The 15,476-nt window shown below is 48.5% G+C and overlaps 1 protein-coding gene across 1 annotated transcript; it reads right to left on the bottom strand.

The window, feature by feature from the left end:
* Positions 1 to 5,095: 5,095 nt before the first annotated feature.
* Positions 5,096 to 10,169, bottom strand: LOC142575116 (uncharacterized). Its single transcript, XM_075684113.1, has one exon. It carries the CDS (start codon positions 10,064 to 10,066, stop codon positions 8,801 to 8,803), a length of 1,266 nt encoding a protein of 421 aa, XP_075540228.1. The 5' UTR covers positions 10,067 to 10,169; the 3' UTR covers positions 5,096 to 8,800.
* Positions 10,170 to 15,476: the final 5,307 nt, after the last annotated feature.

The raw sequence follows: 15,476 nt of genomic DNA, 5'->3' as shown, positions 1-15,476 counted from the left end.
GATTGGAAATAAGTGTTAAAAGAAATCGCGTTGTTTCGGTTGTCGGCACTCGAAGTTGTAGGGCGGTCATGCTTCTTAGGGTTAAGGTAATTCAAAAATTTCTTAGGCGCGCTCTTAAAAAATTGGGAAGACTGTGGTTGACGTGGTTAATTTTAGCGTCCTTAATTTTAGACTTCATATTGAAAATGGCTTCACTGAGCCTATATCTAGTTGTGTGCACGGGCTTTACTTTTAGCCTGTTTCGTAGCCTATTTGCTGTTCGTCTTGCTTAGATAATTTCGCGTATAATCCATGGATTAACTGGGTTTAACTTTAACGTACTTCGCCGCGCAAGAAAAATAAGATGTTCTTGAACTTATTCCAGAGCGCGTCAATATCCGTAGAGGCAAGATCAGAAAATTCTTCAAAGACAGCATATACGAAATTAAGGTGGTCCATTATACTGACATCATTAGCATATGAAGGGTCAAGAAAGGCCGTGCGTGTTTTGGGAGTGTGTGTAGAATCTTCAATGTGTATACTGCAGTATGTTAGCTTGCGGTCTGATATTCCATCCATTATTTCTGTACCTATGTGTTCGTGCGAAAAATGATGGCTGAAGAATACTACATCAAGAATGCTTGATGCGCTGCCCTAATGCGCGTGGGCTCTGTAACAACTTGACATAAGTGGAGCATCATGTAACAAATAAGTTCAGATGAAACAGATGAGAACTGCATGACCAGTCACTCAATATCTGGCTAGTTTAAATCTCCAAGTAAGATTAGTCAACCACATGGTTTATGACGTTCTGAGTAGTTACACAATGATCGAATCATGGAATTTTCAGCCGTGCGTGGGACTGCGGTAAACGGAACTCACAGTGATGATTCGTTGGCGCATAGTTATCTTGCAAAAGATTGCCTAGACGTTCTCAACATCACGCAGTGCCACGAAGGGGATGATTTTTTTTTTTTGTATTAATAAGGCGACGCCTCCACCTAGTGTTGGTCTATCTTTCCGTATTTTTGAATAATTTGGCGTAGCTAGTTCACCGTCTAGAATATCACCCGTTAGCCATGTTTCCGTAACTAATCGGGTTCCAGACTAATAAGTATGGATTCGACAGCACCTAGCTTATTCATGACACTACGTGCATTTATATTTATGAAACCTATTCCGGACGGCGCGAGCGCAGCGACTTTGGCTCTCTTCGCTGTTTTTTTTTTTTTTTGGGGGGGGGGGGGGAGTGCTTGCTCTTCAAGGGAACCACGCCATCACTTTGGTCACCCCAACAGTGCAGTTCACCGTTAACTTTCGGCTTGCCGTACGCTAAGGATAGCTTCTGACTAGCTTCCTTTTTTGTTTTGGCGTAAAAGAAATTAAATTATGGGGTTTTACGTGCCAAAACCACTTTCTGATTATCAGGCACGTCGTAGTGGAGGACTCCGGAAATTTTGACCACCTAGGGTTTTTTAACATGCACGTAAATATAAGTACACGGGTGTTTTCGCATTTCGCCCCCATCTAAATGCGGCCGCCGCGGCCGGGATTCGATCCCGCGACCTCGTGCTCAGCAGCCTAACGCCATAGCCACTGAGCAACCACGGCCGGTGTGTTTTGGCGTAATTCCAGAGCTTTTTGCTTATATGACGTATTCTAGGTGAATAGTCTTCACTCATCTAGCAGTTGGGCTCCTTAAGTTTCGGACAATTTCTCGCTACTCAAGTTTTTTCTCGAGTGTCAACGAGCTTCATGATTACTTGCCTAGCTTTCTTGTTCCTTGGTCTTCCGAGCCTATGGATTCTTTCTATATATAGTTAAAGGCTCCGTTTTCAGGACGCCCTTAACAACGTTTTCGTTAATTAGTTGCTCAAGGCTGTCGCTGCTTTCCTTTTCATTTTCCGGAATTCCTTAAATGATCAAGTTAGACCTTCTGGAACAGTTTTCCAGATCGCCTACGTTAAGTTCCAGCGCTTGTGCGGCGTTTTATAAATCAGTGACCTGCTTCATACAGTGCGTTATTTTTTCATCGGAAGTCGTCAGTAATTCTAACTTAGACTCATTAGCGGTTAATCGTTCCAGCTTGATTTCCCTCAGATCCTCAGCACTCTGCTGAAGCTGCTTCGAGACAACAGCACCTTCGGTCCCAGGGTTAGTCCTGACATCACCACATAATAATAAGAGTATATCGGTAAGTGCAACGCTAACATTGTCACACAGCAACTCTAGAAGCAGCCTCGGGTACGGCAGCACACGCAAGAATGCATTGTTTGATCGAAAACGTTCGCCGCAGCGTTTGCTCACCTGCATTCCAATGGTGCCTCCGTGACCTTCACGCGCCTGAAGCTTGGACGCGGCTTTTATATCCCACGATGACCAGCTTCTCGCCAGGGTGCCTTTGAATGTAGCGCCCGCATCGGTTGCTGTCATCAGGCGCAGAGTATCCATGGCATCATTGAATATCAGCGGCTCCGATGGCACGAGGCCTCTGCTATCGTCGAATGTCTCCGTCGAGATGCTTCGCACCGGTCCTTCGTAGTCAGATTGCAACATCAGCAGAACGACGAGTAACGGCATAAAGAAGGCGGATGGATTAGCCGGCCGCATTCCGATGGTGCCGCCGTGCCCTTAGTGAGCAAACGGGAGTAGCCGATATTCTAGTTGACACTGAGAGAAACAAATGTAATTGGGTAGGCCATGTAATGCGTCGGAGACGTAACCGGTGGTCTACTTGAGTTACACAGTGAGTGCCAAGAGAAGGGTGGCAGCAAATTCGAAGGTGTGATTAAATTGGGAAATTTGTAGGGCACAACTTGTAATTAGCTAGCGCAAGAAAGGGGTAATGGGAGATTCGCTGGGGCAGGCCTTTGTCTTCTACCGAACATAAAGTTAGAATGATGATTATGATTATGATAATAAAGATGACACGCGTATGTGTGTTGCGCAAAATTTCTGTAATCTTGACCTCAATGCCCCACAATTTCGGTCGGTGGGCTGTCTGTCGGTAAAAATTTAACTTGCTTGAACGCTGAGCTTAAATTGTAGCATTGCGTGTTCTGACTGAATAGGTGAAATCGTGGTATTTATAACGTATTTCACTAGGACCTTTCTATCATAAATGATGGAAGAAACGTCTAGATCTAATTGTATATCTTTTTCAGATGCTGAAAGAAAATATAAATAATTCAAGTCAGCAAGTGAGCAAAACAAGTCTAAACAGGGTCTTAATTCTTCGAAATTTGAAAAAGAGTGTGTGTGCACGATGCGGAGTGCCTGCTTGCCAATAATACAGGGCCGCTCAGATGTGCGTAGGACAAATTTGCACGAGCACGTGTCAGGAGACGGCTGAGTAAGAGGAATAGAGAAGTTTAAGAGAGAATACAAAGTAGGCAGGTGACGGCACAATACGCCACAACCGCGTACTATGCGCTGCGTCAGTTATCGCCAGCAACGAGAATGAGCCTCATATTCATTTTCACTAAATGGCCCCCTTTCTACCCACACACACATCCGCTTTCCCCTCCCTATCCACCCAGCTTTTCCTCTCCCGGCGCGCGCTATGCGCAGTAAACTATATCCCATCCCTTCTTTTTTTCCGCCTACAAAAGGAAAAGAACATCCAGCATGCAGACCAGTGTCAACAATGATGTCGGCGTTAGCGCGCCTGGCATTGAATCAATGCAGGAACAGACGTACCGCATTCGCAACGCCGAATAGCGTCATGTGTGAGGAGTGTATGCAGCTGTGATTTCTCGCGCTTCTCACTGGCCATGCTGCGCCACCTTGCGACGCCCCCGCGAACTCCACGTGTGGTGCGTGTGTGAATGTATATTCAGAAAAGATCGTCTGAATGTATTTGACGTGAGTGAGTTCCCGCCCGGCACTAGAGACATTTTAAACGATGCGTTTTTGTCCTTGAAGAGAAGCAGATGCCCAGCGACCCAAGTTGGCGTGAGAGAGGTTCACTCAAGAGCGGCATGCACCCAGTGGCGCTGGTCTGACGGAACCCGGTTACCTGAGCACACTAGCCCGGTGCTATTATACCATGGACCACTGTGATGCCCAAATATGGGGACAACGGTTCGTGTACTCAAAGGTTTTAGCGGTTCTCTTAGGCGGAGCCTCCGAGAACCCAATTGAGGACAAAGCCGTTGGTTTCGAACACACGCACAAACTTTTAATGGAACTAGAAAGGCTAAAAATAAATGATATAAAGAAATAGAAAGGACAAAATAAACACTCAAATAGACATCACGGTGGTAAGACACATTTGGGGCTAGTGTGAAGCTAATTAGTGCGCGAGTCCGGGCTTGCCACGACGGCAGGGACGCATAACAGTCTCGACGCGGCGACGCAGCGACAAGCTGACGAAAGGAGTTGCGCCGGTCTCACCAAAGGTCGTGGTGTAAGTTGGTTGACCGGGCGACCGGAGCGCGCCAGCTCTGGCTTGGAGAGGTAAAGCAGGCGGCTTGGTGGCACGAGCAGACGGCGGCGGCGTTCTGGCCGGGCAGCTGGCGTAGAACTCAGGCCCGTAGCCCGACTGCTCTTGTCCTGCCCACGGGCACAGAAGCTCGAACGCCGGCCTCGGGCAGCAGGCGGCACGACAGACGGGGGGCGGCGTTCTGGCCGGGCAGCTGGCGTAGAACTCGGGCCCGTAGCCCGACTGTTCTCGTCCTGCCCACGGGCGCAGAAGCTCGAACGCCGGCCTCGGGCAGCAGGCGGCACGACAGACGGGGGGCGGCATTCTGGCCGGGCAGCTGGCGTAGAACTCGGGCCCGCAGCCCGACTGTTCTCGTCTTGCCCACGGGCGCAGAAGCTCACTGGCCTTGAGGAGCTGACGGCACGCTCGGGTAGACGGGCGACGCACAGGAACGGGCTGGCAGGAAGCCCCGGTCGGGTGAAGTCCTGGTGGCTCGGGTCGGGAACCCGACAGCCCGTCTTCTACTCCCGGTGGTTGACCTCCTCCTGGCGTCGCTTCCTGGAACTCTCCCGGCGTCTACCTTGCTTCTCCTCCTCCTGCCAGCGCACCACGCTTTTAACGCGATAGCGTTAAGGAGCTCGTGTCGCAGAAAAGCCGGTGTCGTCGGCGTCGGCGTCCGCGGCGTTGGCCGTGAGCGATAAATCACGGCAGGCACTTCATAAATAAAAAGCAACTTCGAAGATGGGCTGGGTGGGAATCGAACCAGGGTCTCCGGAGTGTGAGACGGAGACGTTACCACTGAGCCACGAGTTTTTTTTTTATTGCCTCGCTTTTCACAGAGTTTATGAGATCAGAAGAACAGATTAACAAGATAATAGTACCGAGAACCGTCAGCTGTTTGCTGACTACAAGTCATCATTATTTCGGCATCTCCAACAACATTTCTAATCTTGGAACCCACTCTGGTACATACGACTGCACCTTCTGCACTTCGACAAAATAGGACACTGATTCGCAAAAATATTCGCGAACCGGTCTAGCGTCAATATCCGCATTGTGTACAGCAGTCCGAGTTCGCCATATACTGTGAAGGCCCAGGAGCATAACCAGATCGAAAGGCACACCATCGTCGTTTTCGACCGTGAGATAACGGATTCCGTGCGGACTTAATAGCAACTCTTTTTTCAAGGTTCCCTGTAAGATGTCCCAGAAGAACACTCCACCCCAGCAATCTAAAAACACATGCTCAATTGTCTCTGGTTTTTTGCATAAGAAACAATGAGTACCCCACGGAACAAATAAACCCTTTTCTTCTAACCATGTTTTAACAGGTAAGGTTCCTGTGTGCAGCTTTAAAAAAAAGGTTTTAACCCCTGGCGCAACTAGCATTTTTTTAACGCGTTTCAAAACATATTTTCCTTTGCCTGCACAGTATAATTCACGGTACAATGGCACAGGAAATAACACATCCACAAGGTCTTTGTACAGTTTTTTGCGTGACACATCTGTCAAATATTGCAAAGAAAAACGCACCGATAAGAAGCGAAAAGACGACACCACTTCTTTTAGATATCCTCGTACTGTTCCTTGCTGACACACCGAAGACACAACAAACTCTGGTAGCACTTTACCCAGCCTCAGTTGAATCATAGTTCTGAGAAAGGTATGATCTACATCTCTGAGAAAAACAAATCGACTGACGAGTTGTCTCACATACAGATGCACTAGACCAAGCCCACCATCACTCCCTCTTTTAAACAGATTTGTTCGGCTCGTTTTTTCCCATAGAGAGCTCCAGATAAAGACCGCGAACACTCTGTGCATTTTTTGTACATTTAACCTGCTGCAATGCAAAACTTGCATTACATACCATAGCTTGCTTACAAGAAATAGGTTGCACGTCGTGGCCCGTGCGAAAATCGACTTATCCCATCCTTTCCACTTTTGTGCATTTTCACGTAACACCTCTGTTTGTTTTTTCCAATAAGGCTCATTGTCAGAGTAGTACTGTAGGGGTACTCCTAAGTATTTTGTCGGTGTTTCTTGCCATTTAATGTTCAAAAACATCCTTGGTGCGACGTCCCATTCCCCATGCCAGAACCCAACGCACTTGTCCCAGTTTACTGCACTACCACTTGCTTGACAGAAACATTTAACAGCATTGACGGTATGCATTATACTTTCATGATTAGCACATAAAACTGCAATGTCATCAGCGTAAGCAAAAAGGCTTACCTCGACTTGATGTAACTGAAATCCACGTATCGCGTTGTTCCTAATTACGCTTAGACAAAAGGGCTCAATATATATGCAAAACAGAAGCGGTGATAATGGGCACCCTTGTCTGACCGAGCGCTGTACTGGTATGTATTCACCTACTGATTTGTTTATTATCAATCTCGTCGTACATCCGGCGTAAGCCATCCGCACACCCTCGCTAATCACATTGCCTACATTCACATATTCAAGCACACATAGAAGCAGATCGTGCGGCACGCGGTCGAATGCCTTCTCAAGGTCAACCTGCAGCATAGCGACACTTAGTTGCATTGCGTCACAGCATTCAAGGATTGATCGTGCTATGTGTATATTTGTCATAATTGTCCTTCTTTTTATTCCGCACGTTTGATGTGGACCGACTAAATCTTTTATTACGGTCTGCAACCTGTTAGCCAATACTTTCATTAATATTTTATAGTCTATATTTGTCAGGCTAGTCGGCCTATACGATGTGACGTTACGTAATTTGATTGGGTCTTCAGTTTTTGGTATTAGGACCGTGTGTGCTGACAAAAAGGCCGGCGGTAGATGTTTGTTCGCGTAAGCCTCGTTGTATACTTCAGTCAAAACAGGTGCGATAACACCCTTAAACGCCTTGTACAATGCAGCGCTTAAGCCATCCGGTCCCGGTGATTTGCCATTATATAAATGGTCAATCGCATTCTTAACTTCCTCTACTGTTATGGGCACTTCTAATACTTCCTTAGTTTCATCATCTAATGTTGGCATCAATGACATGAAGTCTTTTTTAAATCTATCAGTGTCAATTTGGCTATGAGAAAACAATACTTTGTAATATTCCAAAAAACAACTTGCTATTGTTTCTTTGTTGGTAGACAGTAACCCATTATGTTCTATTTCTGTTATTGCATTTTGGGAAGCATATTTCTTTTCGACTCCCAAGGCACGTTTTGTCGGCATTTCTCCTGTGCTCCATTTTTCAGCTCTGGCTCGAATCAATGCTCCATTGTATCGCTCTTGGTCTATCAGCTCAAGTTTTTGCTTTATGCTTTTTATGTCTTCTAAGAAATAACCGGGTTGTATACTTTCAGCTTCCAATAATTGCTTCAGATTCAATCTAAGACTGGACTCGAGTTCTTTTTTCGCGTGACTTAAGACACTGGCCCTTTCAAGTGCTTTCAATTTAATTGTTTGCTTACAAACTTCCCATTTATGTCCCCAACTATATAAGTTTTGAGTTTTTGTTTTATCTATAGCCTTGAGAAACTGCTCACAAAACTCGTCGTCTTTCAGCAAGTTTGCATTAAATTTCCAAAGATCCCAGGAAATTTCTTTGCGATTTGTTTTTTCCTTTCCAACACGGAAAGAAACCAAACAATGATCACTAAATGCAACAGGTGTGACTCGATAATCTCGACACGACTGAATTAGTTCAGCCGACACGTACACTCTGTCAAGTCTAGCATGGCTCGCACCCTGAAAGTGGGTAAAGGTGACCGCTTTTCCACCGCAAAGACATTCACCTACGTCTTCTAGATTAAATTCTGCAATCAAGTCTTTCAAAACAGCAGTACTTGCATCATTGTGTTTTCCACTGGTTTTGTCACGTTCCGTACAGACACAATTGAAATCTCTCGCCAGGATTAGTCTACGCTCGCATTTCACGTACGTCTCTATTTCCTCAAAAAAAAAAAGCTTTCGCTCTTGAGCCTCAGCTGGTGCATAAAGACAAATTACTCGCCAATTTTCTGTTGACAGGGAAAAGTCAGATACAATGAAATGGCCTGACTCACAGGTAGTCACCGACTGCACTACAGCACCAAGACTCTGCCGAATTAACAAAATGCACCCCGAAGACCTCCCCACCGCATGGGCAACACACACGTTATAGCGTCTCGTGAAAGGACGCACCATACGCTCTGTCTGATCCTCTCTCTCTACTTTGGTCTCCTGAATGGCTACAATATCAAAATCGTGCTCCGTTACGAGGCGGTAAAGTTGGTTTTGCCTCCTGTTGGCACTAAGCCCTCGGACGTTAAGTGTTGCAATATTTATCGACCTCTCTAAGGACTCCATATTGGCGAGTGACACCAGACCGAGCCTACGGCGCTCCCCTCACAGACCTTGCCTTGTAGCAACGCACAGTCCAGTCGACGCTCAGGGCGTCGACTTGCCGCCGCCGCGTGTAAGCGACGCCGACCGCTGATGGCTGGTGGCCACCCGAGGCTTTTTGGTTCCAGGCTCGGTCCCACGCCTCTCCGTTGCTCGTAGCCGGGTGTCTTGAGAAGCCGTGCTTGCTTTGCTGAGTCGGCGCTTCGTAGGTGTTGCCTCGGCGTCCATTGCAGCCTCATCCGTCGAATCACTGTCCTCGAGCGTCGCAACGACCGCGCTTACTGCGGTCTTGAGTTCAGCTGTCTTCTCACCACTCCCGGACGCACTTAGTGGCAGCTGCTTTCCTAAAGAGTGGGTTTCAGAAGGGCGCTCTGCCGAACCTTCTTCGTACTTTCCCGTCGAAGTGTCTTCCAAAGTGGCGTCTGCTGCCCGAGCGTCTGCAGCCTTGTTCTCTTGCGCACTTGCTGAGCTGGTGGACGCCGCCACTGCGGCTGCGTCGCTGATAGACGCCACCATCCCAGCCACGCTCTCCGCTTCTTCGTCCATGAGCATCTCGCTCCGGTCTGCTTCACCGCCTACGCTTGCAACTCTGGCATACGAGCGAGTACAATTAGCCTGCTCGTGCCCGAACGCTCGGCAAGCAGCACACCTGGGCACTCGGCATTCACGTCGTATGTGTCCAGTGTTGTGACAACGAAGGCATAACGGGGCACGTCCAGGCACAACCACTAGCGCAGTGCCGCTACCAAGACGCATCTGATGTGGGATGCGGTCTGGTGTGACACCATCGCGCAGCAGAAGACGCACTAGACGAGTCGTTGACTCGGCGCCCTCAAAGTCCTCGGCCTTCCACCGATCACTGATGACTTCCTTTATCTCGCCATACTCTCGGAAGGCTCGTCGAATGGTCTCAGAGGTGACGTCGAACGCGACCCAATGTAGCTTAATCCTGAGTTCTTGCCTCGCTGGATCAATGACGAGGCATGTCCGGTTCTTCACCAGTAGTGGTCCGGCGTCTAGCAGCGTCTGCTTTGCCTCATCTGTCTTCATGTTCAGCAGCCACACGTGCGACATTTGGTATGCACCAATTCCGCCTACTTGCTGAATTACTCCAGCATCCTTCAAGGGCTTCCGGAAGTCGTCGATTCTATAAGGCCGTGCAGTGACGTCGCAGTGCAATACAACTGCGCGCCTTTGTCCTTCACCTGTTGGTAACGGCGGCAAGATGACACGGTAATCCTTGGGCAACGCGGAACACGGGGTACCACGGCCAACGTCGGCCGCTTTCGCAGCTCTCGAGGAGCCCTCCATTCTGCGTCCGTACTGCACGGCGTCCAGAAGCAGAAATACTGAGCCACGAGTTCGATGCTTCAAAGCGGTACAAAAGCGCCTCTAGTGAACGCGGTGTTGCCTTAGAAACGAGCTGTTTCTAAGGCTCAGGCGTGCGTCGCTTGCTCCGGCGCACATTTCGTTGTCGCGCCGAACGCTACGTTGCTCGACGCTCACCGCGTCCGATGCGGGCGCGTAGTCGCTGCGCCGTAGCTCATTGTCTTACACACCTTGGCGGGTCGACGGGAACGCTGTCGCGTTCCACTCTTGAAGGCGAAGGTTAAGCGTCCTCCAATTTTTTTCTTCTCTCTGGCCGATTAGGCATTCTCCGATTGGCTGCCTGGCGCCCCGTGGTCTATCCTAATTGGTTTGCTTTTCTTCTTTTAGTTGTTTTTCTTGCGCCGCGCGTTCACGTGCCGGACGCTCTTCGGCGTTGTCGTTTTTCTCCTTCCAGCACGGAATTTGCCTCGGCGGGCGCACTCCTTGTCGTCTGCTCCTGACCGTCCCGATCACCGCACCATGTCGCGCACCACACATCACAACCACACTGTGAAATAATTTACACGCTTAGAAGTGACTCAGGGAGCAAATTATTTTACAGTGTACCCAGTGACCGAAGTGGATGGGAAAACTGTCAGATACACCCATAGATAGTTACCGGAAAGTGCGTAAAGTTTCCTATTAATGCTAAACACATTAAAAGAAAACTTAGAACGGCGTTCCTCAGACGTGTGGTGCTGCGAGACGCAGCTTAAAGGCGTGGTTACCCTCGAGCCGCCCATCGCCGCAACCCGCACCGCACGCAGGCGCCCCGCCCTTCGTGGCCGTGCTGACATCACGAGGAGAAGTCGTGAACTTTTTGCCTGTGTGCGGCGAACGCACAAACATGGCGCTGGTTCAAAACGAAGCGGAGCGCGAGGCCTGGGCCCCTAAGTTGCAGCGGCAGTTTGTTGTTTGTGGTTTTTGTGATCATTGCAAGGGTTATCCAGTACCCGCAAGGATATTTGTTGAACGCAGCAAGCCACTGCACCTTTCCGGACCTTTTCAGTACGTGCGATCGCCAACGGAAACAGACGGATGTGTGTTGTGTTTACGCGAGGGTCGGAAGGAATGAATCCGCCCATTTCTTGCGTTTTGGGCCGTTTTTCGCGTGTGCCTTACAAACGTGAAGACCATCACATACACGTGCATTCTAAGCATGACCGATGTTTGGTAAGAGCCAAAATGAAAAGATTGCTATCGCCCACCTCAGCGTATTGTTTTCGTAGGTGTGTGTGCGCACTTCATCGCTGCGAAGATCGTACGTGTATACTTCTATATTGTGCAGTGCTGGCTTGTGGTTAAAAAGTGATGATGCGATCCGTAGCGATAAGATTTATTGTCGTGTCTTCGCAGTCAACTGTAATTTGCTGTTTGTGTTTTGCTTCATGTGAGTTGTTTTGCGTGCTGCGAAACGCCTTGGTGACCGCGAACACATACAGAACGTTTGAGTGCTAGGGTTCTTACTATTACGAATTGTAAGTGTACTGTGATGTGTACGCGCAATATGTCGCAATTGTGATAGGCGTACGAGCGTTCGTTTTATGCAACGTGCGTAAAGCTCCGGAATAAACCGCGCGTAAGCGTTGCCTATCGAGTTTTGATTCCAGCCCTCTCTGCACCATTCACGTACCTTCTTTTTTTAGAAGTTATTTCTGTGCTATGAACGTATTTGTAGGCGGTGAGGGGAATTTAGGGGACAGCTTAAACATTACATGGGCACATAATACGTTTAGAGTGAAAACGCCAAGTGCACGCACATAAAAGTAAAATTGCAGAAAAGTACGGTTAAATTTCATCTCGACGGGCGTTGTATAGACATAAAACATGAGAACTTCCGCAGTGGAGCAGGCTACATCACTCAGGTAGCCACAATTTACAGGCTTTACAGTGATCATTTGCGCCCTTTGAAGAGCCTTGTGCATGCAAAGAAACTACATGTTTGCTCCTAATGCTCCGTTTGTGTTTTTCAAGTACAACGCTTCATAACGTTCTATATAATGGTAGAAACTTGCTAAATTTAAGAATACTGGGATGTGAGCAACAATTTATATTGATTGTGATAATGGCTACTCATTATTAAAAAAAGCATTCTATTCTATTCGCTTCTGGCGCTTTTACATTTGGTCCGAAAAAATCGCTATTCGCACATCTCTAATATTGCATATTTGTTGTGCTGCCTTTCACATGTACACTACAAACAACACTGTCACACAAATGTGCACTCTAAGCATATATTACTTGTAAATAAGAAAAATTCCGCAGTGGACTAGTTGGTTCAACCTAATTAACACTGTTGCACAAAGCGACGAAGGGACAGGACTTGACGTAGAAAATCAGCACACGAAAGCTGAGCGCAAATTAACAACGGTTTCATTTTTCAGAAAACGAGGCATACGTAACGCCTACTCGCATGCGCACAGATGCTCTTCCCAGTCTACCCACACCCTCTATTGTCAATAACTGAGCTAATCTCTCTTTATTTTTTTTTTTTTTTGCTGAGTAATAAGATGGCGCGCAGGTTAATGTTGAAGTAGGCTTCCACGACTTCTCTTTTTCTTCGGTTTCTATATTTCAGCAAGATCACCGTCCTGTGGAAGATAGGCTTGCACTTGCATGAAGCGCAATGTATGGCGAGGTCTCCTGGTGCTTGTATCAGACTGCAGTTGTATTGAAGTTCGCGCAGTCAATCATTTACACTGTTTGGCACTCGTAATCAGCCACACACGTCAAAGCTATCTTGTAGACTACGTCCGTCGTGCATTCAACAAATCTGTTAACGGCGTTTGTAGTGCATGCATTCGGAGTATTCCTTTCGCTGGTCATTTCATTTACTTTTGAGCACATTCCCTTTAGCTCATGTGGTGCTGTGAGGACCAGTCGTACCCCTCATTTGCTCGGTTAAGCCGAGCGAACGAGCACAGCGAAAGGTGAGAGCAAACGCAGCATGGAGCTAAAACCACCCTAAAGTTCGTAAAGTGGCGACACTCTCCTACTCCGCTTGCGCTCCTCCCCGTTTCTCCTCTATTTCACGCTCCTCCTCGACCGTAGTGCCGCCTACACCGCTCGTGCATAGCAGAAGACCTTTCGTAGAGTGAATACATGCATAGTAAAGCGTTGCGCTATAAGCGTTTGCATTGGCCTTCAAGATCCGAGTAACTTCGGGTACGGCATAGAATTTCTATACGGACGGTTATACAAATCCACTGACCGCAGCTTTTTTTTTCCTGTTTTGATAACTATGTTTAAAGAAAGTATCTGAATGAACGCTAACGCTGTGCGTGGATGACTGCGAATGTATCGCTTGCCCTACGATTAGGTACGCAACATTTGTCAAGTGCGTGTGGCACGAATGGTTGTAAATGAAGCATCTGCGATCGAATGCCAACATCGTGACCTCCAGCAAGCCCTCGGTAGCCTAAATAATCCGCGTCGTCCTTGCCGTGTGAATTCGCGGCGAGTATTAGCTAAGACGCACAAAGGACGACAGAGGGCACGAACGATCGCTGGTCTGAAGGTTCGAAAAAGTATTACAAGCTACAGTCCCGCCAGCGTGCGTGCTTGCCAATCTTCCAAGCATGCGCAAACGCTCAAAGGTGGGCGCTAGTACTATTACGTTTCTCGTGCCTCAAAGTCGACAGAAATACGCGCAGCCGATCATCGAGTTGGAATTCGGCGTATATAGAAAGTGAAACCTTTATAGTATTCGTGCGCGAAGCGGGAATGCGGTAACAGCGCTTCATTCAGGCTCACACAAGTGCATTATTTTTGTCAGGTTAGTGACTCATCCCGAATAACATTTCATCGTGCGTTAGCTCGTCCGTTCACGAAGTGACGTACTTGTCGCGAACCGAATTGCACTAAGGTGCATGCATCGAGGACGGCCGCGTTCACTCCGAAATAGCACTTGCGAGATACGACTTTTGTGAAGTGATGACCACGCAAAAAATTGCCGCACTATGACGCGGCCGTAATTGTGGTAAGCGAAATGATGCAGTCGTTCATATGAGGCTTGCTGTCTCATTACGTGTGTCTCAGAGACATATGTTGAATTCCAATGGCGGAGTCGGAGCAAGTTTTTCTGCTCGTTTCGGAGCAGGTTTGTTCCAATGACACAGTGAGGGCGGGAGTAAGGTGTTCCAATGAGAGAGTCAGAGGGGATTCAGAGCGGGAGTCACTCCGTGTAGCAGAAAAAGATGCTCCGCCAAAATCGGCGAAGTGGACCGGAACTCTGCGTGACGTATTTCCTTTACCACGTTTGTCTGCTGGGAGGCGCCATCGGTCACGACTCGCGACGAAGCAAAAGCTGCTGCACGCTTGGCGAGATATCCATTCCGCACATTTAAAGAAACAACAGCTGAACGGCGCTGAAGAGACAAGTGACCGGTGCGGCGGTGCTGGGAGCAAACAGCGGAAGGAAATGACAACACGCAAGGCATCCTGGGTAACTCGGAGATAGAAGTTCCGCTTCCGCCTTGCTCCGGCGGCGCAGGTTGTGTTCCACTCGCGGATTTGGAGGCGTTGCTCTACGCCAGAGTCGAGTGCTCGCTCGCGGAGTCCGTCGGCTGCTCCGACTCCGCCATTGGAATTCTACAATAGTTGTCGAAGAGCAAATAGGTGAACGAACGAGTGAGCGACGACTAAACCTGCCAGTGTACGAGCGGGCGACCGCACCTTTTCTTTGCGAGTGCTCCACCGCCGCAGCTTAATCTGCACATACTTTAAAAATGACACGAATTAGCACGTACGTCTCAAATACTTATTGTAAGGTCGCTCTGATTGTTCGTGTTCTTAAGTGTCGCGAATCGGCCACGTGCTTTGTGTATAGAAAGAGGGTTGACTTCCCCCCCATGTCAGCGGGGCAACCGTTTCTGTGTTAGGTGAGGTCACAGGGACCGCGCAGTGTTGGGTGACGCGTCGCGGCAGGCGCCAGGAGGGCGAGTGCCGATTCCGGGAAGTCGGTATTGTGCGCACGGTGTTGGCAGTCCGCCGACGGTCACACGAGTCCACACAGACCAGCAATGTAAGGGACCGCTGTACACGGTATTGTCGGTCTGGCTCCCGAGTACCTGACTAATTGGAGGCGCCGCCGAGGTTAAGAAGGGCTTAGCAACCTTGACCCCGTGCCGCATATACGGAGCAGGGATCTATTCTTCTACGCGTCCGGAACGCAATCGCCAGCCTTGTTGTTGGGTGCGACTGCCTGTGTGGTGTCGAAGGCCAGCTTACAGTGCACGCTGTAGGGATGCGGTGCACACGTGAAGAGTGCATTCGGACGGCGGCGTCTTGTAAACACGCACTCGGAGAACTTGGTCTTGTAGACAATAAGTTTGAAGGACAAGGAGGGCCATCA

This window comes from Dermacentor variabilis, chromosome 3, assembly GCF_050947875.1.
Source record: "Dermacentor variabilis isolate Ectoservices chromosome 3, ASM5094787v1, whole genome shotgun sequence".
Classification (NCBI taxonomy): Eukaryota; Metazoa; Arthropoda; class Arachnida; order Ixodida; family Ixodidae; genus Dermacentor; species Dermacentor variabilis.
This window is presented reverse-complemented; position numbering and strand designations above follow the sequence as displayed.

What these genes read in the sequence shown, in the direction of transcription:
- LOC142575116 (XM_075684113.1), bottom strand. Translation starts at nt 10,066, where the DNA reads ATGGAGGGCTCCTCGAGAGCTGCGAAAGCGGCCGACGTTGGCCGTGGT.